The following is a 24,805-nucleotide window of genomic DNA, read 5'->3' as shown; positions in this document are numbered from 1 at the left end:
CTGGGAGAGTCCGGAAGCCTAGGTGCTTCTAGTGCTGCCAGCAGAAGGAGGAGAGGTGTGCGGCAGCGGGAGATGCTTGAGGCGGCAGTTGCGAAAAAAGTTTCTTTTTTTTTTAAATCTCACTCCCACCCCCACACACCACCCATGTTCAGAGGCACCCGCCACTGGTAGTCTCTGTAGGTGGGGTTTCAATCTACACTTCATTGGGGAAGGCAGTCCATTATTAAAAAAGAAAGCATTCGGTTGTATAGGGAGAGATCTGAAGTTTCCTGGTTCCTTGCGTAAGACTATAATAATACGTTTCTTTTAAGCATTCTTGTGTTTACAGAATTGCAAGTAGAGGGAGATAAACAGGATTGAAAGTAGCCGCAAGCAAAGAAAAAACACTAGTGGAGCTTCTCATGCATGCAACTGAGACACTTGAGAACTATGGCGCCTAGGGCATTACCATTAGGATAGGTTATGAGGGACCACCTTTTGCCTAGAGAGTGATTGCAAACCACTAAACCCATTATTAACCACTGGGAAATGTTGAAGGAATCAGCCAGAAGGAACCACAAAGGCTGGTGGTGTTCCTCAAGGCTGGATCTTAGCACTGCCTCATCTGTACACCCTGTATACAGATCCTCTGAACTTGACCTTCAATGATACAAGGGCCTTCATATATCAAATATATACATGACATGTAGATGCATATCTGACTGGAAAGTTGTGCCCTCTTCGATGACCTCACTCTATGTAGGTGTCAAAAAACTCCACCTACGGATGGCTGAAAATGTCAAAATGTTCAATCCACAAAAAATGAATTCTTCCTCTTCTCACTGAGATTCTTATTTGACACTTCACTACTTAATATCCTCTAACGTTAACTCTCAACCTTAGTAAAATTTCTGGCCTTCACCCTAGACTCTTCCCTCGCTCTTTCACCACTCATCAACCAGATTGTCAAATCAGGCAAACTCCTTTCTCCATTCTCTCAGTTCTCTTTCAAACTTCAAGCATTTAATCTCACCAGACCACTGTTAAACTTCGACAAACACTGTTCATTTCTAGGCTCGATTCCAGAAATGCGATTTTAGCTGGTGCTTCAGAATCTTCACTTGTCCCGCTGAAGCTAATCTGACAGTGCACAGCTCAGTTTGGTCTTGCATAAGCCAAACACCTCTTGCAGTGTACACATACACAGAGAGTAGGCTTTGTGTATGTTATTGTATGTTATATTAAAGTTTCTATTAAGCACTACTTACATCGCCAATGTGGTCTCCTGGTGTTAAGAGAAGACAATTTAGCTGTTTAAAACAGGATCAATTGAGTGACTAAAGATCTGGGTATGCCTGGCTGAACAAGTACTTTTTCACAGAACGTTCAAACTTTCCAAGAACCTCTAGAATTGTATCTGTTGAGGAACAGTGTTCCAGAGATTTGCAGCACAGACCAAGATAGCGGGGTCACCCCATCAAGATTGCTTGAATTGAATTGTGGGATCCGAAGATGGTCTGGGTTGACTGAACGCAGACTTCTTGAAATAGCTTTTAAGTTGGTGTTGGAGAAATGCAGGGTCTTTTGTAGATAATGCTCTAAGACCAGATAAAGTGATTTACATTGAGTCACACACTACTCTACCACAGTCCAGACTCATTATGTTGGCTGAGGTTTGATCTTTTCAAGAAGAGCCACTTATCAAGAAAGCTGCTGCGTTCCAAAGCCGTTTCCATGTTGGATACCAAGTTATTGCTAAATAGGCACTATGTGAAAAATTAAGCCATGAGCTCACAACAGAGAGAATGACTTGTATTTTATGTAGAAAGGTTAAAAACAGAAAGCTTTTCTTAAGCAGGCATAAGAGGTAAAACAACACATCCCTGACTACTTCAGAAAACATCACCTTTGACTGAAAGCTAGTTTTTCAGAGAAATTCCAGTTTCCTTGTTTTAGCACCAGAAAAGTGGGCATTCAAGTGGTTTAAGCCACATTTCCTTCGACAAAACTTTTAATTTCATCTTGTCTGTATTTAGTTTCAGGCATTTACCGCACATCCACCAATCAATTTCATGTAGCTGTCTAGCAAACATTTTTCTTGCCTCACATGGTTGAGGGAAAAAACTTGATGATGAAATTGGAAACATAACACTGTAATCCCCACAATTTAGGAAAGACTAACAGGAAGCTTAAGAACCACAGCCCACTTAATTTCATGGACATTCCTATTTTGTGATCTGCAACATTCATTGGTCTCCTTCCACACCTTCTAATAATAATTTCATTTGTATATGGTCTGGCTTAACAGTGCAGCTGTTGCCAGACTATCATGTGAGAATCACAAGGAGAGGGGATTTGGCTCCACCCACATGTTGGGTGTCAGGAGTTTAGGAGTTGATTGGGCAGACGTCATGTGCTTGCTCTGAAAAAAGGTTCTGAGATCGGTGTGTACTCAGGCAGACTGATAGGAGGCTGATAAAACCAGACATAATAATCCTACATATTGAGCAAAGAGTGAGATCTGGGTTCACTATCGGTGGGTGATAGAAGCCTAATAAGACCTGACTCTATAGACCTACATATTGAACGAAGAGTGAGATCCAAGCACACTCTATCAGGGTGATAGAAGGCTAATAAGACTTAACACTATAGACTTACATATTGACCAAAGAGTGAGATCTGGGTGTACTCTAGTGGGGTGTGATAGAAGGCTAATAGGTCCTGGCACTATAAACTCCCATACTGAGTGAACAGTGAGATCAGGGTTTACTCTAGAAGGGTTATAGAAGGCTATTAGGACCTGGCACTATACACTCACATAGTGAGCGAAGAGTGTGTGTGCACTCAGGAGACGTTATAGAGGTTGATAAGATCTGGCACCATGCACTTAACGTTTTTAGCGAAGAGTGAGATCTGTGTGCACTCTAGCAGTGACAAGAGGCTGATAAGACCTGACACAATACGCTTGCATATAGAGAAAAGGGTTACAATTTAACAGGGTGATAGAAGACCAATAAAACCTGGTACTATATGCTTCCATATTGATTAAAGAGTGAGATCTTAGTGCATTCTAGCAGGGTGGTAGAAGGCTAATAAGACCTTGCACTGTTCTCTTACATAAGAAGGGAAGAGTGAGATCTTTGTGTACTATAGCAGAGTGATGGTGGCTGATAAGACCTTACACCACAAGTGCACATAATGAGCAAAGAGTGAGATCTGTTTGCACTCTAGGGGGGGTGATAAGAGGCTGAAAACAACCTGGTACCATCACTTACATATTGAGAGAAAAGCATGTGCCTTCTAGCAAAGTGATACTAGACTGAGAAGACCTGGCACCATTCACTTACATAATGAGCGAAGAGAGAGAACTGTTTGCACTCTAGTGGGGTGATAAAACGCTGGTACGATCTGGCATACTTTTTGACCTCTTTCAGTAGTAACTATTCCTTGGAAAAAATAAGATGATATTGCTGGACACGGGCTAGATAACTGCACAGTGTAAGTGGGCTTCAGTTCAGAATTGTAGTACTGTTGTTATTTTTATGAGAAAAAAATGTCCTATCATCAAGGGGGTTCTTTCATTGTCAGTTAGTGACAGTGGAATATAATCTTGGTTAACAAAATATAAATGTTTTTAATGAGCAAGAGAATGCAGCATATGTTAACTGTTTTATACAGCCCAGGCCAAAATGGTTTCATACAACAATGTAAGAGTGGGGAAGGCTATCATGCTTCTAGTGTGCTGGAAGGCATAACTTAAGAGGATGTTATAGTCACACAGAACTGCCACAGAATTTAAACTAGTCGAGGTAGGGAGAAGCAAGGTGACCCCTGGGTGGATGCTGTAGAAAGGTCATAGACGTAGGTGGACGGCAGTGGATTTTAGTGTATTGTGCAGGTACAAGTTGTCTAAAGGTCTGGAAGATACATGTACCATGGCTGGAGATGTGTCATGACAGCCCAGTGAGAGCAATGATGTAGACACGTAGGGCAGGAAAATAATCAAGTGACGTGTTTGATTAGGTAAATGTGGATAACGACGAAAACAGTCACTTAAAGAGAAGTGATGATGTAGCGATGAGGGAGACAGTGATAATGTGGAAGTTCTAGAAGAAACAATAAGCTTTTTTAAAGTCAAGCCTGCAGGCAACTCATGCTTGCTCTTGTTTGCGATGAACTTTGTCCTTGAAATGAAAATCAAAAAAGGGTATTTTAGCCAGCCCATTACTTACCATTGGTTAGCTTCTTCATCACACTCATTCCCATATTCCTCATTGGTCAATGAACGCACTCATTAGTCACTTTGATGGAGCATGGACCAAGTATTAATTATTGTGTTTATTGGTGTCCTTCCCCTGCTTACACTCGGATTTAGGTTCTGTTTTTTTAGTTCTTCTCCCATCGTCGATGCTCTCGTGCCACCAGCTTACTCTATTGTTGCTTGTTCCTCCTCCTTGCGTGTTTTAAAACTGGAATGAAGTACAGCAGTAGGCGCCCTCCTTTATTGCGGTGCTTGCGGCATGTGCTCCACTTTGGATGTACGGAGTTAGAGTTGGTACTACTTGTGTTGGCTGACATTCTCACACCCTACAGCGCAACATTTTTCCTCCTTTTGTACATGAAGGAGGGTTCTCTTTAGGGTGCCGCTGGAATATAGAGCAAAGCCTTCAGTATGTATTGGAGGCAGAACCCTGTTTACGGCGCTATTTAAGGAAAGTCCTCACAGAGTGAGGTTGCCAGGCTCATGGATGACTCATCTCTTTAAAATTTTAGCAGTGGTTTTTCAGTGACATACAAAATATTGACTTCTGTTCACTTGTGGGAGTAATACTTAATGACTGTGAGGATGCCGGAGCACCCTAAGTGTACCAAAGGCAACTGCATGCTAACCCTCCATTGCTTTCACCCAACATATTAATGACTAGCGTCTTTCTCAACAGAATGAGCTTAATTTTGATTTTTCAAGATGCTGGGTGGATTTGATAGATCTTATCTGAGAAAAGTGCACCTCATATGTTGCTCGTAAGGGGTCACTGTTCTTGCTGTGCATACATTGGCAGTACTCACTTGTTTATGTAGTGTAACAATTTGAATAAAAAATAAAACCATATCAATTTAGATGGCTGATAGTAAGGGCAGGAGCTAAGTAACAGTTTCATAAAGGTGAGCAACGTTATGCAACCAATGAGAGTTGCTAAAGTGCACGTTTGCACACGTCATACGCATTTGAAAGAGAGGGAGACATAAACTGATGTTCGTTCGAGGAGCCAGCAGAGCTGTGGTATGAACAACGCAGGGCTAAGTAGTTACGCCTTGATATTCACCCTTCTTCAGCTTCTGTTTCTTTTCTTTCAGGCAACTGCTAAAATGCCGCTCACTTTCAGTGGTGATGTCATCATTCAAACAAGGGGATGAAGATCATTGTTCAACAATCGAGCTCAGCAATCTGACACAGGCCAATGTACTTTGTGAAACATTACCTCTACGTCCAACTACCTGGCTTGAATTCAGAACCAGTGAGGCTTCTCCTCGGACACCAATCCCAATGCATCCTTTAAAATAAAATCACCCCGACAGCTCCTCATGCTCATTTTTGTCTGCTGATAGGGCCATACAGCCATACCTGTTTGTCTGGTCAGAATGGGCTGTGGAGGCCATCATTTTTGCCATTCTGAAGGCAGTGTGGCATTCCGGTAGATGAGGGGCTCCTTCTGGGTGCTCATGGTCGCTTTTGCTTCTGCATTCCTCCTCGGAGCTCGGGAACCAGGAAGTGAATAAGGATGCCAAAATGATGTCTGGTGGTCCTTAGCGGCTGCGCATTTGGACCAAGGGTCGAGATGGCAGTGACTGGTGCTCCGCAAAGCGCAGCTCGTCTAAATGGGTCCTAGTAGGTTAAGTGACCCATTTGGTACAGGCCTTTATGTCATTTTTGGGCATTGCCTGTTTGTTTTTTCAATGGTCAACTTCTTGTCCTTGATTTACTGGAGTTTTTTTACTTGGCATGTTTGTGATTGGTGCATTTTTAGGGAAGGGTTCCTTATTTCAAGAAAACCTATTTGTGGGCTTAGTTTGTGACTAATTACTATGGAGGGCAAGAGATTGGTGAAAAGGAGGCATGTCCTTCATCTTCTTCTTCTTCTTCTTTTCGTTCTCCTACCTCTTCTTCCTTGGAGGAAAGTCCTATTCCTGCTAGACATTTCAGATTGGAGGAGGATGAGGATCCGGCAAGGAATATTCCTCCTCCAATGAAGGAGAAGATTCAGGCAATGATTTAGGTAGCAGTTTCAAAAGCTATGGGATCTCAACCAAAACAGGAATCAAAGACTTCCACGGCTCCAACTTTATTGAATGCGGATGATTCTCCAGCTTTGGACATGGAGATACCTCCCACATCACCTGGGAAATATTCAAGGACAGAGGAGAGGTGGTAAATTCTCTTTCACTTCAGAGACAATTTGGGGTTTGCTCAATTTCACTTGGAGGATGGTGGCCATACTCTCTTTCCCCAATATGTGAAACCTTCCACGTTGGCAATTCAATTTCATGGGAGGATCAAAGACGTAGTCTTGAGGAATAGAAGAATCTGGATTAGCTGGCAGTTCCCTAGTTTCTATAGAAGTTCTATTTGATGGAAGGGGAGGATGTGTTGCCTCATGGTGTGAAGGTTGACACAATTTTCTCTACTTTAATTGGGAAGACATCCTCTAATCCTGATGATTCTACCCAGTCAGATGTGACTGGTAGGAAAGTGGATTACAGCATGAAGAAGTATTTTTTGGCACAGCATTTGGCCTTAAAACTAGTGTGTATGCAGCTTATTCAGACTAATTTATGGTGCAAAATTGTGATAGTTTGGCAGAAGCTATCCAGGAAAGGCTGGAATGTTGGGTCTCCTGGCTTCAATGGAGCATCAGGATAGTTTGACGGCTGACATTTTTCCAATATTATTAGAGCTAGAACAAATCTCTGGATGAGAGAATGCAAAGTGGATCCAGAAGAAAAGACAACACTCTTCCTTTCCGAGGGCAGATGCTTTTCGAGGATCAATGAAATATAATGATCTCAAAAGCATTTAAGGATTGTAAGCATGTTCTCCCTTATATGGGAGAATCTAGTGGCACACAGTTTTGGGAAAAATCTTCTAGATCCTCTCTGAAGCATGATACATCATTCTCATCATTTAGAGTAAGGAGGATTCAGGCAAGATCTTTCTCTCCGAAGAAGGAGCTCATCAAACCAAAAGGGGCAAATAAGAAAAGATCCTGACTAGTGAGGTTACCTCATGTTGTTTTCAGTTGGAGGAAAAATTAGATACTTTCAACAGGGTTGGAGAAACAATGTCATGAATCATTGGGTACTGCGCATTGTGGAAAGAGGCTATGTCATAGAATTTTTGAAATGGTCCTCTGAAACTTGAGTTATACACACTCAGTTGCTAAAAATGACTGACATTAACAGAAGGAGCTAAATCAAATTGCTAAGAAACTAATGCAATTTCCAAGTTTCCAGTGCCAGAGTAGGGGGAGGGGCACTTACTCTATACTCTTTCTGGTGCAGATGGCATCAGGGGTATATTGTCTGTTGTTAGACCTGAAATTGGTGAACACCTGGATCAGGTCAACTCACTTCAGCATGGTGCCGTTGCAGGCCATCAATCCTATTTTTCAACCAGGAGATTTTTTAGAATCAGTAAATCTGCAGGTTCCCTATCTGCATGTCCACCATCAGACCTTCTCGTCCGAGATTCCTTCACTTTGTGATCAGAGATAACAATTTTTCAGTTCCGCATCCTTCCTTTTGGGTTAAAATCCTCATAAAGGGTGTTTATGAAGATGTTGATTCCACTGATAGCAAAACTACTTAATAGTAAGGTAATTTTTGTTCACCCTTATATTGAAGTCTTCAAGGAGAGGCATGCTCTTATCCCACATCCAGATGGTGCTGGCTGTTCTTCAAGAGCATGGATTCCTAATAAATTTAGAAATGTCCTCTCTAATTCATTCTCAAGGCCTAATTTTTATTGGAGCTAATTTTCAGACTTGACTGGGCATGAGTTCACTTCCCAAAAAGAGATTGCTCAAGTCACAGTCTCATGTGCTAGATCCTGGATCACAGACAGCCAAGACTTTTGTGCTATCTTCAGGCTCAGGATGGCTTAGCTGTGTCCCTTGGGCAAGGTTGTATTTGCACAAGTTTATGAGATGAGTCCTGAACAGTTCGTCTCCGAGTTCGCAGAATCTGGCTCTCAAAACCAAAAAGACACAACAGAATAGGAGGGATATCAGGTGAAGGTTGAATCGGGGTCCTCTCCTGAAAGTAATTCTGTTAGAGCTCTGTGTCCCAGTGATCATTACTACAGACCTCAGTCTGTCAGGGTGTGATGCCTGGCTGGAAGATCAGGCGGCACACAGCTTCTGGACAATGTTGGAGGTTCAGAACTCATCCAACTGGAGAGAACTCAAAGCATCGCAAATGGCTCTTTGATCATTCACTCATCAGATTCTGAACAAGGCGGTTCTGGTTTGAATAGACAATATGGTCAACCAAGGCTTATATCAACAAGCAAGGAAGAACCAGATCTTGTGCCTTGAACAACATCACCAGGGAAATTGTCGGTTGGGCTCAGAATTTTCTGTTTTGTGTGCGATCCACATTCAGGGAGTGTTCAATGTGAGTGTGGACATTCACAGCAGAGAGATTCAATTTTTTCTGAACTTCTCTCTTCAACCAGAACTTTTCAATCTGCTCTTTGTTCAGTGGGGAGACTGGTCATAGATTTGTTTCCATTTCCAGAAAATGCCAAACTTATGAGATTCTGCTCAAGAGGGAAAAACAACCAAGTATGGGTTGTGGATGTTCTGACGTGTCCTTGGCCTCAAGGAGTCATACATGCATCCAGTCCTTTTCCCCTGATAAAGCCATTTCTATTGAGGGTGAGAGGATCAGGTTGTGATCTGTGCTCCTCATTGGCCTCGCACAAATTGGTTTCCTCGGTTGCAATCCATAAGGGTTTCTCAGTGGTGGAGATTTCCCATAGTTCCCTCTCCTCTTAGCTTTACAGTGCTTTATCAGGAGAACTTGCTGAGGCTCAAGTTGACAGCCTGCAGGTTGAGCAGAGTGGGTTAAGAGAACAAAGAGTGCAAAGAGGCTTCCAGAAGATTTCTATGATTCTTTCATATAGTAGGTACAGCAGGTTATTTTCACGATGGTGTGAAATTAGACAGTTAGGCCCTACTTTGATATGTTTGATTTTGGTAATGGAATGTATACAGGAGGTGTCGAAATTGGGTTTGACTGTGGCAACCCTTAGGGTTCAATGGGCAGCGATAACAATTTAGTTCTTGGCAGAATCTGGCAGATGAGGATGGTCTGAATCCCAGGTTCCTTAAGGGTTTATCCAATCAGAATATCAGTTCCTATTGGACATTTCCAACTTGAGACCTGTCTTTGTATTTGGAGGCTATGGCAGCTCATCACTTTGAGCTTCAAGACAAAGTGGACTTGAGGACTCTAAATCTCAAGGCCTGCTTTCTATTTGCTCTTACGTCAGCTAGACGGTTGGGGGAGTTAGGAGCTTTGTCTTGTATGCATCATTTTTCTAGGGTCTATCAAGATAGGTTTCATATTAGTTCTGGACCCTTCTTTCTTGCCTAAGATAAATTCTACATTCCAAATGCAACAGGACATCATTTTGCTAGACTATTTTCCTTCTTCAGTCAAGTTACACTTCTTAGATGTGAGGAAGGCTTTCATTTCTTAATTTAAAAGGGTGGAGTCCTTCAAAATGTGTGAGGTTCTGTTGATTAACCTTGGGCCCACTAGGAAAGGGGTGAAACCAGCACTTCTACCCAAAGTAGGTGGATAAAGTATTTGATTGTCGTGGCTTATGAGGAAATGGGTGAAGTTCCACCTTCTGGAATACAGGGAAGCGCTACCTGTAGCATGTCATCATATATTGCAGAATTGCAAGGAGCTTCAATCTCTGAAATTTGTGGGGCAGCTACGTGGGCTACTCCTTCAACCTTTGCGAAACATTATAGGGTTGTGGAACTGGTCATAACGTTCTCTCCTCTATGAAGCAATAGGGTTGTGGTCTTCATAAATAAAGAATATGTTGTTTTGGGCATCCGATTTAGCTATCCTGTTTCTATTTTTTGCTTGCTACGTCTAACTGGTTCTGAATTCCAGCGATGGAGGTACATGGAGGTAATACTTCAATTACTTACCAGTAATTGCATTACTTCTAGTCCTACTCCATTGCTTTACAATAGAGAGCCTCCTGCCCTCTCAGTCTGGAGCAACTGAATTGTTTGGTATACTGAGCTTCTTTAAGAACAGAAGATGCTACCATTGTGAGCCTTGGTCCGGATGAACAGACGCTAAGGACCACCATACTTTGTCTCAGCGCCCTCACTCACTTCCGAGTTCCTGAGCCCCAGGAGGAATGCAGGAGCAAATGTGACCATGAGACCCCAGAAGGAGCCCTGGAACTCACACTTCCTTCAAAATTGCAGAAACGACTACCTCGACCGCCAGACTGACCAGACAAACAGGTATGGCCGGATGGCACTGTCGGCTGACAAAAATGAACAGGAGGAGCTGTCGGAGGGAGAGGCTTTTATTGTAAAGGTTGGCTTGGAATTGGTATCTGAGGAGGCAAGGAAGTCTCATGTGTTCGATATTAAATCAAGGGAATAGGACTAGAGAAATGCATTTACCAGTACGTAATTAAAGCATTCCAAGGCAATGCGGCTTGTGTCCTGTCTGCTAGTGGAGATTACAATTAACTGAGTGATAGCAAAATTCCCTAAAAAGAGGCCCCTTTTAATATATTCAATGGATATTGATTGATTTCCAAATCCAGAGTGAGAGGCAATCGTTACAAGTGGCTTGGAATTGGCTATTTCTCATCTATTATTAACACTCACACCATCAAATCAGGTCTCTTCTGTAACATAATGTGTTTTACTATAGCTATTATCCAGGGCTAATAACAATGTCATATGAATCAAAGGCAGAGTCTTCCTTGATAGGTTAAAGCCCTGTGGCTTGAACGATATTGCGAACAGTTCTCTGCATCAGACATTTTACAGACTTATGCTTAAAGATGCTTCTGGGACAAAATCACATCGCACAAAATATCATTTGTAATGCAGTTACCCTCTCCTTAACTTTATACAATTCCACCTCTCCTAAATGAAGTTGTTTGGATTGATTTTTCTGGGCAAAAGCTCCTTGAATAAATCACTTCCAGTGTGCCTAAAGCTTTGAGATTTGTGTACCTCAAACACTCATGTGATGATCTCCTCAGATCTGATGGGACCATCTAGACATCGATACAATCGCACAAGAAAGGTCACAAGCCACTGACACCTCAGATGAGACACATAAATAAGCTCACTTTAACAGTGAAGAAAGAATTAGCATAGCCAATAGGACTCGCCTATGACGGCAATTGCCTTTGACAATGTTTTGTAGTTATGCTGTACAACAGTGCAGATGCTTTGCAGTGTGGCTAATACTAATTTTTAAAAGTGCTATGGCGCAGCCAGGGCTAATATACTTTTCTTTAAAGGTTCATTAGTGCTGAGGGCATCATAGTCCATTTTAGGTCAAGCCTCGGTGAGACATGCTGTATTCACTGTGGGCTTACAGCCCGCCCACTGATTTTCATTTGTTTGTTTCAGTCTCCTTTAAATATACTTGCTTGCTAGCGGTCAATCCTTCCTCTTTGTCCCTCCCACGGAGAAGGGACCAATTACTGTATATTTGCACTTTGGTTGTTTATCTATTCTTTCTGGAACTGTATTTTAATTGTTTCCTGCTGTTTTCAGTTGATCAGAGCTCCAAAAGACTGGTGGCTGGTCGCACATACTACCTTCCCTCCTTGTTTAGCACGACAACCTTGTGTTTGCTCAGCACTACTGCCATGCAACACTGTTCCCTGCCCTATCTGTGTTCAGCGCCACTGACACATGCACATTCGTACCCTGACCTGTACGTACAATCAGCAGTGCCTTCTGCCCAGTGTGTGCAGAGAAGAGAAGCATAGCCCACCTAATGCCTCTGAGTGCTAAGGAGCACTACTCTGTGAGTCTTCAGCACCACTGCCCATCCACTGGACCACCGCCTCTTGCCCTTGAGTGTGCTTAGCACAGCTGTCCCACCCCTCTGTATGCTCAGTACCACCATCCTTTGTGTGTTGAGCAGCATTGCCTGGGGTCCTGTGTGTGCTGGACATCATAGTTCTTTACGTGCTCTGCGACACTGCCCCGAGCTCTGTGCATATTCAGCAGCACTGCCCTCTGTATGCTCAGCAAAATGGCCCCTATGCCTTGTATGTGCTCAGCAGCACCGCCCACTCTGTGCTCAGCAGCACTGCTCCATGCCTTGTGTTTGCTCTGTAGCACTGCCCATGTCCCTTGTGTGCGCAGCAGTACTGCCCGTTTCTGTGTGGGCTCCGCAGTACTGCCCCATGTGTTCTCAGTAGTACTGCCCTGTGTGTTTTCAACAGCACTGTCCTGTGTCCCATATGTGCTCAGCAGCACTGCCTGTTTCTGTGTGTGCACAGCAGTACTGCCCTGTTTCCCGTGGGTTCTCAGCAGTACTGCCCGATACCCACTGTGTTCTAAGCAGCACTGCAACATGTTCCATGCATGCTCAGCAGCTGCCAGTTTCTGTGTGCTCAGCACGACAGCTCTTTGCGTTCTCAGCAGTACTGCCCCGTGCCCTGTGTGTTCTCAGCAGCACTGTCCACTTCTGAGTGTGCACAGCATGACAGCCCTGTGTGTGCTCAGCAGTGCTGCCCTGGCTCTCTGTATTCTCAGCAGCATTGCCCCGTATGCGGTCCCATGTGAACTCAGCAGCACTATCCTGTACCTTGTGTGTGCTCAGTGGAATTGCCTCACGGACAGTGTGTGCATTCACAAGGTTTGTATTACATGTTGTAGTTGCACCTTTCATGCTGTACCACACGAGGCGCGACTAAACTAACAGGGACCTCTTGTGTGTTCAGCCCGTCTTTAGGGTTTATAACCAGTGCTCTGGCGTGCCTTAAAGTTTAAACTATAGCTTATTTTTATTATTTTTAGTCATGGTATAGAGCATGGCTACAAATCATTGCTAAAGTGGGCAATGACCATGCTGTACAGCATGTACGAAAAGCAGACAGATCCACTAATTTCAAATATGAGACTTATTGGCTTTGCCAATACTTGTTCTATGTTTTTTCATTAGGGAAGTGTGTGTAAAGCAGTAGCGGCTGGCAACATTTAAATGTGGTAGGGCGCAATGCCCCAAAAACTCACCATATACATGTTGCTGGAGGGTCTGGATGCCGTTTCTCTCTTCTCTACTCGTAGCTGACTCGGGCGGAAAGGGAAGGACTTCCTCCCGTACAACCCAAAACCAACCAATCCTGGAGCAGCCCAGCTCCAGGATTGGCAGGAGCAGGCTTACCCAGCATTCATTTTGAGGCTGGGGGCCTGCTGCTGCAATCCCTTAACTGTTTCTCTGCCCTGGGATGGCAGGTTCTGAAGTGCGCAGGTCACATTGGCCGGCTGTAGGCAGCCAGACAATCTGACATGCGCCCTGGCAGGGAGCTGAAGTGATAGTGCAATTGCACTAATCAGCCCCCGCCCCCTGCCCTCTGCCCTACCTCTGTAACAGCACGAGCCTGCCACACATAATAAAATGGTATTTATTACCATTTTATTAATGCGTGTGCTTGCTGCACTAGCAGGCGGGGCGACGCTCCTCTGCCGTGAGGGAGGAGCGTCCTACTAATCTCGTGGTTGGGAAGAGCTCGCGGTGGGGCAATGGTCTATGTGGTTTGTCTGTGCGTTTCTTTGAGCTCTATGCTATTTCAATCCCATTAGAGCGGGAACTGCAGTGTCTGCATGCATAGTCAAATAACCTTGACCTTACAGGCAAGTCGAATTCTTCAAACCAGCAGTCGGACACACCTCACAAACATTGCGGTGTGTGTCATAGCAAACTACTCGAAATCTGGCGAATTCTTTTTAAGGGTATCTATTTGTATTAACCACAAAATGTGATGTCTCCTTTGCAAACACTTAACCTAGTACAGCTAGATGTTATTTAAACGAAGTTAAAGGGAACCCTTGAAATAAATACACAGCTATACACAGGGAAAGTTTAGGTGACGTTTTTATGTCGCTGCAACATGCGCAGAAAAGATGCTCCCTTCCTGAATGTATCCACCCGCCGCATGTCTGCCGGATGACCCCAGGCCACCTGCCTGGATGGATGCCCGCGGTCTCTGCGCCAAGGCATCCTTCGTCCTCGTTCCATTGTGAAGCTCGGGTGCCAGGGTGACATCTGAAAGAAGATCGCGGAAACCAAGTCCGGCCGAGCATCACACGTGTCCTGCAGCCAGTTGTCGGCCTGGCACTCAGAAGCAATTTCGGCTCTGTTGGAAGCCGCCGAGTACGCGCAATATGAAAACAAATGCCACTGAAAACATCATTCACGCCTTGCTCACTCGCCGCCATATTTGTTTCCCCTTCGGCCGCGCTGCAGGAATGCTGCAGTGCTGCGGTTATCGTGTGTGTATTGGTGGGACAAGGCGAGCGTGTCAAAACAAAACAAAAAAATAACTATTTAAATGAGCAATGCAAATTGTGAAACCTCAAGCAGGTGAGCATGCGCGTAATTAATCACTGCGACACGGGGCTGTTTTTACAACAACAAAAAAACAATTTTCTGACGTGATTGCAATTGTAGACCTACATTTTCACTCCTGACAAATTTATAAAGGTAATTTGCATGTGCGTATCCAACTGTTGGTGTAAATATTGGTGTAATTCATCATGATGTGATCTGGAAAATGTGCAAAACTGAACTCGCACCTGTGTAGTCTGTAATGTGAGGTTGTGAGGTTGTTTATTGGTCTAGGGAGGGAGCTTGCAGAATGACGCAAAGCTCCGGGTCGATTTACTTATTATTATAACATCTCACATGTGCATCATAAAATTGAGCAGTGCCCTGTGAGCCCGGCGCAGCCCTTAGTAATTCTAGTCCCCGGTGTTTAACAATAAACATACAAATCATCATATGTGTCTGCGTGCTGTGAAATCACTCATGTGACGTTGTTCAGGCTTTAAGAAGAAATGGATTGGAGTATCGAGCGTGCGACTCATGTTGAACGACTTTTACTCCTGGAATAACTACGACCAGGCTTAAATGACTCTGACCACAAAAAGGCAATTTCCAAATGCTCTTGCTGCACAAGAGTGAAAATGGTGCAGAGAGTGTGGGAAATCATTACTAAAAATCATAGAGCGTGCAAGTGAGCACAGGCACCCTAGGTAAAGCACCACAGCAGTGGCTTAAGTAGCGCACTACATACACATTTAGTGATAGTAGAGACACGATGTCACACTTAACGGATATCAAAATATAAATGACTGTTCATTTAAAAAAATACTTCGATTTCTCATCATCTAGCACACTAAGCCAAAGGGAAAAAAAGCCAGGCGAACAAGTTTCATGCAGTAAAACGTGGGCTGAGTCTACTCTTGAAGACATGGTGTAATCTGTACTTGTTGGCATGGTCAAGGTTCAACTATTCAGTCTTTAAGAAAAATACAACTCTTTTCCCTGTAATTGTTCCCTAGAGACACGTTAAAAGAAGGCCTTTACTCAGCAGAAGGCCCAGAGTAGAACATGGAGAAATGAGGGTACATGTCCAGAAAGCCCTTCGGTTCTCAGATACCTTCCACGCTCCTCCAGTTGTCCACTCTCCAGGGACAGTCCAGGTACTGTATGACCTTACTGACGGGGCTCCGCTCTGAGGGATTTAGGGCCAGTAGCTTGCTCATCATGTCCATGGCATCTGCGGTCAGCTTCTTCCAGTGTCGTGAAAGCTCCTCAGTGTTGCCCGTCTCCTGCCAGACTACAAAGTCATCGAAGAATGGATCCGAGACCATGGTCTTCTCCCAGGGGAAGTATCCAGTTATCAGACAAAAGAGGAGGACCCCAAAAGCCCAGGCGTCGAGGGTGGCATCAATGGCGAGTCCGTCGGTGTTCTTGGGGTTTGTGAGCTCTGGCGCGGTGTAAGGGATGACTCCAGACACAAGCTTGAGGATAGTGCCTTTGGGTCTGGTGAGGCCAAAGTCTGTCAGCTTGATCCGTTGGCAGTCGCGGCCGAAGAGCAGCACGTTCTCGGGTTTGACATCACGGTAGACTAGGCCGCGACTGTGAATGAACTCCAAAGCGCTGACTACCTGCTTGGCACACTGCTTGGCTGCGGATTCTGGGACCCCTTCCTGAAGGCGACAAAAACAGGAAAGAGAAAGATTAGACGGTATGGTCAGAAGCAGCACGCATTTCTTACTTTCTGGAAGTATTGTACACAAACGGAATCAGCAGATGTACCTGAAGTATATTTGGTGGTAAATTTTGAAATGCATGCATCACAAACGTTTGTTTGCTTATTTAAATGCAAACATATTCTTATTTTAAATTCACACCGAGTTTCCTGTTGCACCAGCAGTAGGACCAGGTTCAGTGCGGAGTAATGAAACACATGAGAACTTTGTGGGTTATTCTTATATTAACCCCACACACGTGAGTCCGCACCTGTGTATCCCCTGTCCCACTTCACAGGCTAACCCTCTAAATATCACGAGCATGGGGTAGCTACTCCCTGGCACACCCCCATGCCCAAACTTACCCAAAACAAAGGCTGCACTTCCCCACAGGGTTTAAAGTCCTGTTAAACTAAAATAATTGTTTACATCTGTTTTGGGTTTCATTTCATTCATTTTTTTAGTTTATAGGACGCTTTACAAATGTAAACCACAGTACAATTAATATGGAAAACAATGAATGCTACATCAAAGCACAAACGGGACAGGATGTACTTATAAATGTGGCTCAAGGAGCGCAAAGTACACCTTATTTGATTTAATTCTAGTCATTTAGTCCATTAGGGCCTTTACAAACATAAACAACAGTCTAATCAATATGCAAAACAAGGAAGAACAGCTGGAGGAGGAGATAGGTCCAGACAGTGCTTTGTCACAGAAGGCAATACCCTCTGGAAACGTAGGCTGTAAATTGGCACTGCTCAGGGATGCTATGCCATGAACGAGCCTAAAGTTTGCTGAAGTTAGCATTGCCATGGCACAACTACTCTAAGTGCAAGCTGTTGGGATGGAGAAGTCCTCTGCATGGTAAGAGAAGTGAACCATTGCCCTGAGTGCGCAACTGTATTGTTGGCTGGATCCCTAATGCTGATTTTTTGTCATAGGTGAACACGGATCATGCTTGTGTGCCGTGGCATAGGCCTGGCTCATGGACTGTGGTCTTGTTGGACCAGGAGGGGCACCCAAAGCACTGCCCTCATAGCGGTGGAAGGCTACCGACATCACCAGGAGTTAAACAGCACAGGCGCGGTGGTGCCAGCATATACCGTGTAGTGATCAGTAGTAGTTAACAGGTAATTTTTACCGTGTCACTGGAGTGAGGCCTACAGGTTCACTCACCTTCATAAAAGTTCAGCTGCTGTTTCCTTAACTCACCCTTGGCCTACATCAGATTGATGTGGAAGTGCGAACGTGGTGGAAACCTGTGCTGAGTGCATGTGCATTTGCAAGAAATACACTACACAAAGGGAGACGTGTGGTACAATTGGCACATCGTAAATATGTGTGGTAAAGTGCAGAGAGACTAGTACTGAACAGGGTGCATAGACTGAATGCATGAATGCGAGTGCTGCATGTTGGTATGCTTGTGATGGCATAATACATGAGGATAACAGTTCTATGCAGTAAGTGTGCTGTGGATGTACACTGAGTGCAGAAGTACCTGCACTGGTACATTACATGGAGGACCTTGGGTTCCATCTTGGTAGGCCCAGGCCTGCCTGGTGAAAGCATGAGGAATAGAGGAATCCCCCCAGAAAGATCTGTGTATTGCTGCATTCCTGTAAGCTGGGTGGGACATGCACTGGAAGATGAAAGAGCCATGCTTTCTCTGTGCATTTCATATTGCTCTTTGATTCAATGATAGATCACAAGGAAGGGGCCTGGACACATCTCAGGGTGAGAGAGATGGGGCTGATAAGGGGATCATAAAGAGTAGGGCTGAGGGCCCAGATTTAACCTTTTGATGCGCATATCACTGTGGCTGACATTCAGTTGTGAACTCTGGTCATGCCCATGAATCTTGTTGTGGGTTAATCAGCTTCGGAGTCCTGACTGCTGTGACAGACATTCTTCAGGAGGATGAATATAGGGGAAAGATGTCCATTTCAAAGAAGCAGAATCCCAACATAAAACTTCAAAGATTCAGACATCAAATTACATTTTGTATCTGGAAAAGGACGATAAGTAGGGGCGTTCCGGATCCCAAATGTTGTCATTTGCCGAGCAGCCAGGTGGGCTGTGTGAGGAGGGGAACCTCTGCAAGACATTTGCCTTTGACCAGAACTGGGGGTCCAACCTTGCTAGTCTCCCTGCTGGGTGAGGGGACATCACCCAGGAAAACCAAGAGCACCTGTCCTGGTGCCTGGAGCACCAGTGCCAGCCTGCTAGCCAAGAACAGTGTGCTCTCTGACAGAGAGGAGAGCCTTGGCAGTAGCAAGCTCCAGGGGGGCATCCTGACATGAGGGCTCCCTGTGTGAGGTGTGAGGAATCCACTCCTGCACTGATCGGGCTGTAGTCCCTGTGTCAGAATATTTCAGAGCCCCCATATGCCAGGAGGGGCCGCCGTAGACTGAGCCAAGGGGCAAGGTGTGAGGAACCCACTCATGTACTGATAGGGCCATAGCCTGTGTGCTGGATTGTTTTGGCGATCCCATATGCCAGGAGGGGCTGCCATGGACACCAATGCCAGATCAGCGTGACCAGACTTGTGAGTGCCGTGGCCAACCCCATATGCCCAGAGGGGCCACCAGAGATGCTGATGCCAGGGGTCCAGGTCGTCACCTGAAACCCAGAAACTGCAGCTGTGACCAAGGTGGGACCAGCCCGCATTCTGTAAAATTCTGTAAACTGCACTGAAAGAGGCCAGAGGATCAACAGGACACCGCTGGAGCCCTGTCAGAGCAAGGAGACAACCCCAGTGGAGGAAAAAGAGCCTTACTGCACAATGGCCCGAGCAGGAGCAACCCAGATTTCCATGAACCAGACAGTACTGTGACTCGAGGAACAGAGCCTGTGCATGGAAGTTGCTCCCGCAAATGATTGCGCGTAGTCAGACTTTGCCAATCCGTAGCAGGACTGCACTGTACCGGCGATGGGTTCCATACCGCCAGAGTGGGTAAGCCAAGAACTGGGCCTTTGTAGACAGCTGAGCACAGCGTTGCTATTTGTCTCTGTGTGGAGGATCAGAATGCTTAAAAGAGTAGCAACTAAGTGCTCTCTTAAAAAACACAGGGTGCGCTGAAGGTCAGTTGATGTGTGAATGCATGAGGAGCAAAAATAAGGATTGAGTTGCCTTGGCAGAGCTGTGTGGTCTGTTCTGGTATGTGAAAGCAGGGTTGAGTGTAGTCTCAAGGATAGGATTAGATGCAAAATATTTGTTTTAGAATTTGGAAAAAAAGCATAGTAAAGCCATCACAGAGTGTGGCTAATTAGTCAGCAATGTGACTTTAAGGCAAAAGTAAAACAACATCAAAAGAAAAAATGGTTGCGGGTCCTGTAGCACTGTCAGAGGAAGTAAGTCATAAAGGTTGTCCAAGGAGCATAGATGGCTTTGCAGTTTGTGGCATAGCTTACTACCTTCCAACTTATAAAGTTTTTGATTTCATTCTTGAATATCTTCAGAGTAAGAATTTTCCATGTAGTGAGTTTGAGGAAGTTTCATAACTTTGGGGCTGCTGAATAGTTTTTGTTTTAGAGGTTTTAAAGTGTTTTGCTTCTGGATGTGCCACCAGAGATCTTGATCTACCATTTCACATATTTAAGAGTTTTTAAATGGACAGCCTTGTCAGTTATAATCATGAGCTCAAATTGACATCATTCTTCCAGATGGAGTTACTGGAGATCATTTAACACTGGGACTATATGGCATATTTGTAAATTTCAGTTTCATTTGGTCTAGATAATTTTCAGAAAATTATTACTCTTCTCAGGAGCTGATTTTGATATATTGCTTTGTATCCTCAATCTATTAGTGGCAATCCACACCAAGATTGTTCAGGATGTCTATATAATAAGGATAGAGAGCACTCCATACTGAGTAGGGAATAAAGGGGTGTGATGGTTGTCTATATGGATTTTAATTTACTGATAGAAAGATAATGCAAGCCATTTCATTATCAATTACCAAGTCCCCAGTCTCTTCTGCATGGTGTCAATGAAACTGTGATAGTCAATGCTATTTATTGATTGTCACAGAGAGATCCAGAAGGACAAGACCAGGCTTTACAAGTCTATGATGTTGAGGGCCTCAACCACATCTAGGGGGTAACAGTTTCTGTAGTGTGGCCTGATCGCAAACTGATTGGAATCGGCTACTAGGTTACTCTCTGCTATTGCAGTGTTTCAGTTGGTTTGCTGGGAGTTTGGCTAGGAATAGAGGATGGGTCATGGGCCTATAGCTGTTTGAAGAGTAAAATACTGTAAGTTGGTTCGAAGTTCAACCTTTTTTTATGTAGTCTGTCGTTTTTTGGCATCCACAACTTGTGATAATCGTTTTGTGCAAATAATTGGACTGCATTATAGTATTTTCAGTAGGTTGCACCATATTTCTATAGAATGAAATGTTTTGTGGTCTGTTTTAGGCTTCATTGATTTTAGACCAGCAGAAAGCCAGCTTTGCTTGGCAACAGTCATTTTTGTTTGATGTCCTTCATTGTTTGAGAATGTTGGGGAAAGGAGTCTTTGCATTTCTATCAAGGCATGTGATTTATTTTCTCTGGTTAGTGAACTCCTCAGAATACCCTTTTGCTGAATGATCAGTGATTGTGTTTTCTTCTTGAGAAGGGCAATAGAGTCTTGCAGAGGCAAGGATCTCAAAATATATTGCATACAAAGCTGAAACACCATTTGTTGCACTTGATTGGATAGTGTTTGAGAGGATTACTGACACAACCTTTTCAGGGTCGGTTTGGTTTATTGCGCAGGTCCACTCTTCTTCACTTCTGGATTGACCATGTCTTTTTCATGATTCAAAGTTTATAAAGAAAAGGATCTAACCAATGGGTAGTGGTTTAGGGCATAGACACATTTTATGTCTGGTGTGATTAGGCCAGGAGTGTTTCCCTTCAAGAGTGTAAAGCATGGATAGTTGTGCAAGGTGACCATAGATTCGTTCGCAAATACTAGCTGTGACTGGAGATTCCATTGCACATAGATTAAAGTCAACCAAGAAGATGTTTGTTATTTTAGGACATAATAAGTCTAGACAGAAATAACATAATTTTTACTTGGAGTTTGTTAAATTAGATTTGTCCGCACTAAAAATGAGGCAGCAAGTAGATTAGAAAGTGGTCAGACATTAACAAGTAGATTATGCATGTGTCATTTTTGGGGTGCAGGTGGGGCTATCCTTGTGAACATGGGCCACAACTCCCCTTTTTCCGCCTTCTCTATCTTTATGTTTAATTGCGAAAACCTCGGGTGATGTTCATATGATAGTAAGTTGTGAAGTTTCGTCAAACCAAGATTTTGTCAGAAATAGCAGGTCTAGGTAGTGGTTGAAGATCAGATCACAAATCACAGCACCATAGGCAAGGGTGGGCACTGGGCAGCAGTTTATCAGGGCTGCTGTTGGGTAGTTAAGTAGTCGTTTCTTCTGGTGGTCACCAATTTGGCATCAGGAGACATTTGATTTGAACTAGATAATATTTGGAACATTTATACTTTTCCAGGGACTTTTTGAGCGCCTTTGTGGAATAAATAGGATATTGTGGCAGGAATGATATACTTTTTTGAGTGAGTCTTGTTGAGGTCAAGCCTGTTGATATTTATTGGGAGAAAAAGGCTCAGTATTTACCAAAACCGTATGGCTTTTGGAGCGGTACGTTCCAACATTCACATATGTTATGCCCCGAAAACTAACGACAGTCTATAATTTTCAAACTTAATAAATACAGAACGTGCCTGTGCCACTTATTCTTAACCTAAAACCCCTTTTCTATACCTAAACCCCACCCTCCCCTGTAACATTTTATAGCCCACACACCCCAAAACTCCAGCGATCCCTTAACCCTAATAAAAGCCTTACAGTTCCTAAACACCACCCATAAATGACCGCAAAAAACGTTCACAACCCTGTCTTTCCTCCTCTTCACCCATTCCCTGAACCCTATAATTATTCACCACCCTTAAAAAATAAGCATTTGTAATGAAATAGGTCTCACATTTGCAAGAGTTAGAACTACTGGCGTTGTAAATGACAATGTCTTACCTATGTGCTTTCCTTTACAGTGCAGTGGTCTTTGGGACTTTAGAAGTGTTTAGCAATGCAGTATATTATCCTGGATGCTGTCTGTGGTGTTCATCGGAGTAATCGGCTTGTTTAGAATCCAAGCGGTTTTGTATAATATTAGTAAACACTACTCTCTTCCCGCCTTGTGCATTTTCATATGCCTGCAAGCATGTGCTCAAAGGCTTGTAAAGCCTTTTAAATGTGACCTAAATTCAGTTTGCAATGGCCTAACGCCATGTCTGCTCAGATCTAGAAAGCTTTTTTATGCAGCTTCAAACATATAATAAATTGAGCAAACTGTGATCCTGGGCAAATCACTGTATCTATTAATGCTGTACTACCTTTACCTTAAACACGGCTGCCAAGAAACACAGTAACTGCAGCATTGTTTCTTTTATTTCAGTTTATTTTAGGGACTGCTGAGTGTACAGATGAATTGCTAGGTGTACAGAGGGATAAGACACATAGGGAATTTGGGCTTGTGGACAGATGATGGCAGTGTTGTTTAAAGAGTGTTTAAATGGCCTAACGGCAGTGTGTTAGAGGTGACAACACTAAGTTCAGTTTAGCCTAGCTTGGTCCAAACCAAATAATCAATCAGGAGGCTCTCTCTTCTTGACTGCTGTAAATCATTGATATGAGGCCTGTGCGAATCATTGACACAAGTGCAAGTAACCAACGACGACCAGACAGCCAGATATGGCAGAAATGCATTACACTGGCAACACTAATATGACTGTAACCGCTCTGAGAGATGGATACAATTCAAATGTGCATGTGTTGTGCCTCAAACAGTAAAAGGCCTTCTTACCTAACTATAAAAAGCATTGGCATAGCCAATAGGTCTTGCCTTTGGGGCCTTTTAAGGGTTTTGTCACATCTGCTGCTTATTCGGTCACTCACAATTTTAGCAGAGGCAGCAAGAGTGATTGGTGAGTGAGAAGTGTTAGAAGCAGCTGCTTTAGAGCCGAGCGTGCTGCACTCATAAGCATCCCTGTGTGTGGGTGATATCCAGAGTATGGTTATTTGCTCCAATCACAATGGTAGGCCTGTGCCTTATAAAGAAACTCCAAGCAAAATAAAATTACCCTTGAACTTAGTGGTGATCGAGTCTACCAAGGCTACCAAGGCACCAGATCGTAAGGTAAAAAGGGGAACTTATAAGGGAATAAGGTAAGCGCAAGGTGCCTGGACACTTTTCTTGTACTTTCTGTAGTAAATGGGAGGTGGGGGGAGTAAAGATAGCACGGACAACGGGAGGGGGCAGGAGACAACGAGAGGGGGGCGAGAGTAAAGAGGGCATGGATAATAGGAAAGGAAGGCCCACAGCTGGAACTCGGCCACCAGCCCTTCGGCCATTTCCCAAGTGCCCACGTTGCCAATCCATTTGAACAGCTTCTTTGAGGTCTTACCACTATGTGTAATAGTCTATACAAAAGATCTAGGAATTAACAAATGCTCACAGACTCCACTAGCATGAATATGCCACTTATTCATTTTATACAGCACTAACCCTCAAGTGAGGGATGACCAAGCTGTCTTTCCTTGCACCCCAGAAGAATAGAAAATGTCCTAAGAAATAGATGGGGGAATAATTAGCTTAGACAATGTACAACAATATCACTTCATCAAAGGAAGGGCTACAACCTCACCTTCGCAGTCATAGCAGAGGTAAAAGTTTTGCAATGATAGTATATACGCACGTCACATATTGTTCAAAATATTTAATTTGATATATGAGCTACATACAAACATCGCAAATGTGTGTGATTATTACTACCGTGAAGAAATCTTAGGACTGTCTGAGCACTGTACAAAACAACAAACAAGAGAGCACGAAAGTAATCGTGAAAAGGTTATTTTATCTATTGTAAATCAGATGCACATTTTCCTAACAGTAGAGTGTAGTTGATCTCATAAATGACTAAATATTATAATATGTTACAACAAAATGAAGCACTTAGGTTTTGTGATACGTAAGCTAACAATTTGTGCTGGGCATAGTGTGCCGTCCGATTGCTGTTTTGCTGATTCCAAAAGTTCACCCAGATATATAATGCAACAAGTAACGTTACACCTACATTAAACCAGGACTATTGACTTTGTCAATGGTTGTTAGTTTCATATGCTAAATATGCTAAATAAACAACAACAATGGCTTCCTTGTCTATAATATTGCAAATGCTTCAGTTCTGAGAAGATGAGACTCTGAAAGAACTATAACAAGTATCTTTGACCTTACATCAAAGGCAGCAAAGAGTGGTACTGTTGTAGATATATATATATATATATTACCTACTGGCGGTCGCCAGTAGGTAGTTATAGTTAGGACGTATTATCCATAGGAAATCCGCAACATTCTATTTAGAATAACTTTGGCGCAGGTGGATGAATCTTCATGAAATTTTTAAAACTCGTGGCCCGC

At 43.7% G+C, this 24,805-nt stretch overlaps 1 protein-coding gene across 2 annotated transcripts in view; it reads right to left on the bottom strand.

The window, feature by feature from the left end:
- Positions 1-14,130: 14,130 nt before the first annotated feature.
- Positions 14,131-24,805, bottom strand: part of LOC146809765 (serine/threonine-protein kinase SBK2-like) — a 190,754-nt gene continuing 180,079 nt past the window's right edge. For both annotated transcript variants that reach the window (XM_085616613.1, XM_085616614.1), the window contains exon 4: positions 14,131-16,268. In XM_085616613.1, coding sequence (XP_085472739.1) covers positions 15,708-16,268 — 561 coding nt within the window. In that variant the 3' untranslated portion in view covers positions 14,131-15,707. The remainder of the gene's footprint in view (positions 16,269-24,805) is intronic.

Source organism: Triturus cristatus, chromosome 7 (assembly GCF_964204655.1).
Source record: "Triturus cristatus chromosome 7, aTriCri1.1, whole genome shotgun sequence".
Classification (NCBI taxonomy): domain Eukaryota; kingdom Metazoa; phylum Chordata; class Amphibia; order Caudata; family Salamandridae; genus Triturus; species Triturus cristatus.
This window is presented reverse-complemented; position numbering and strand designations above follow the sequence as displayed.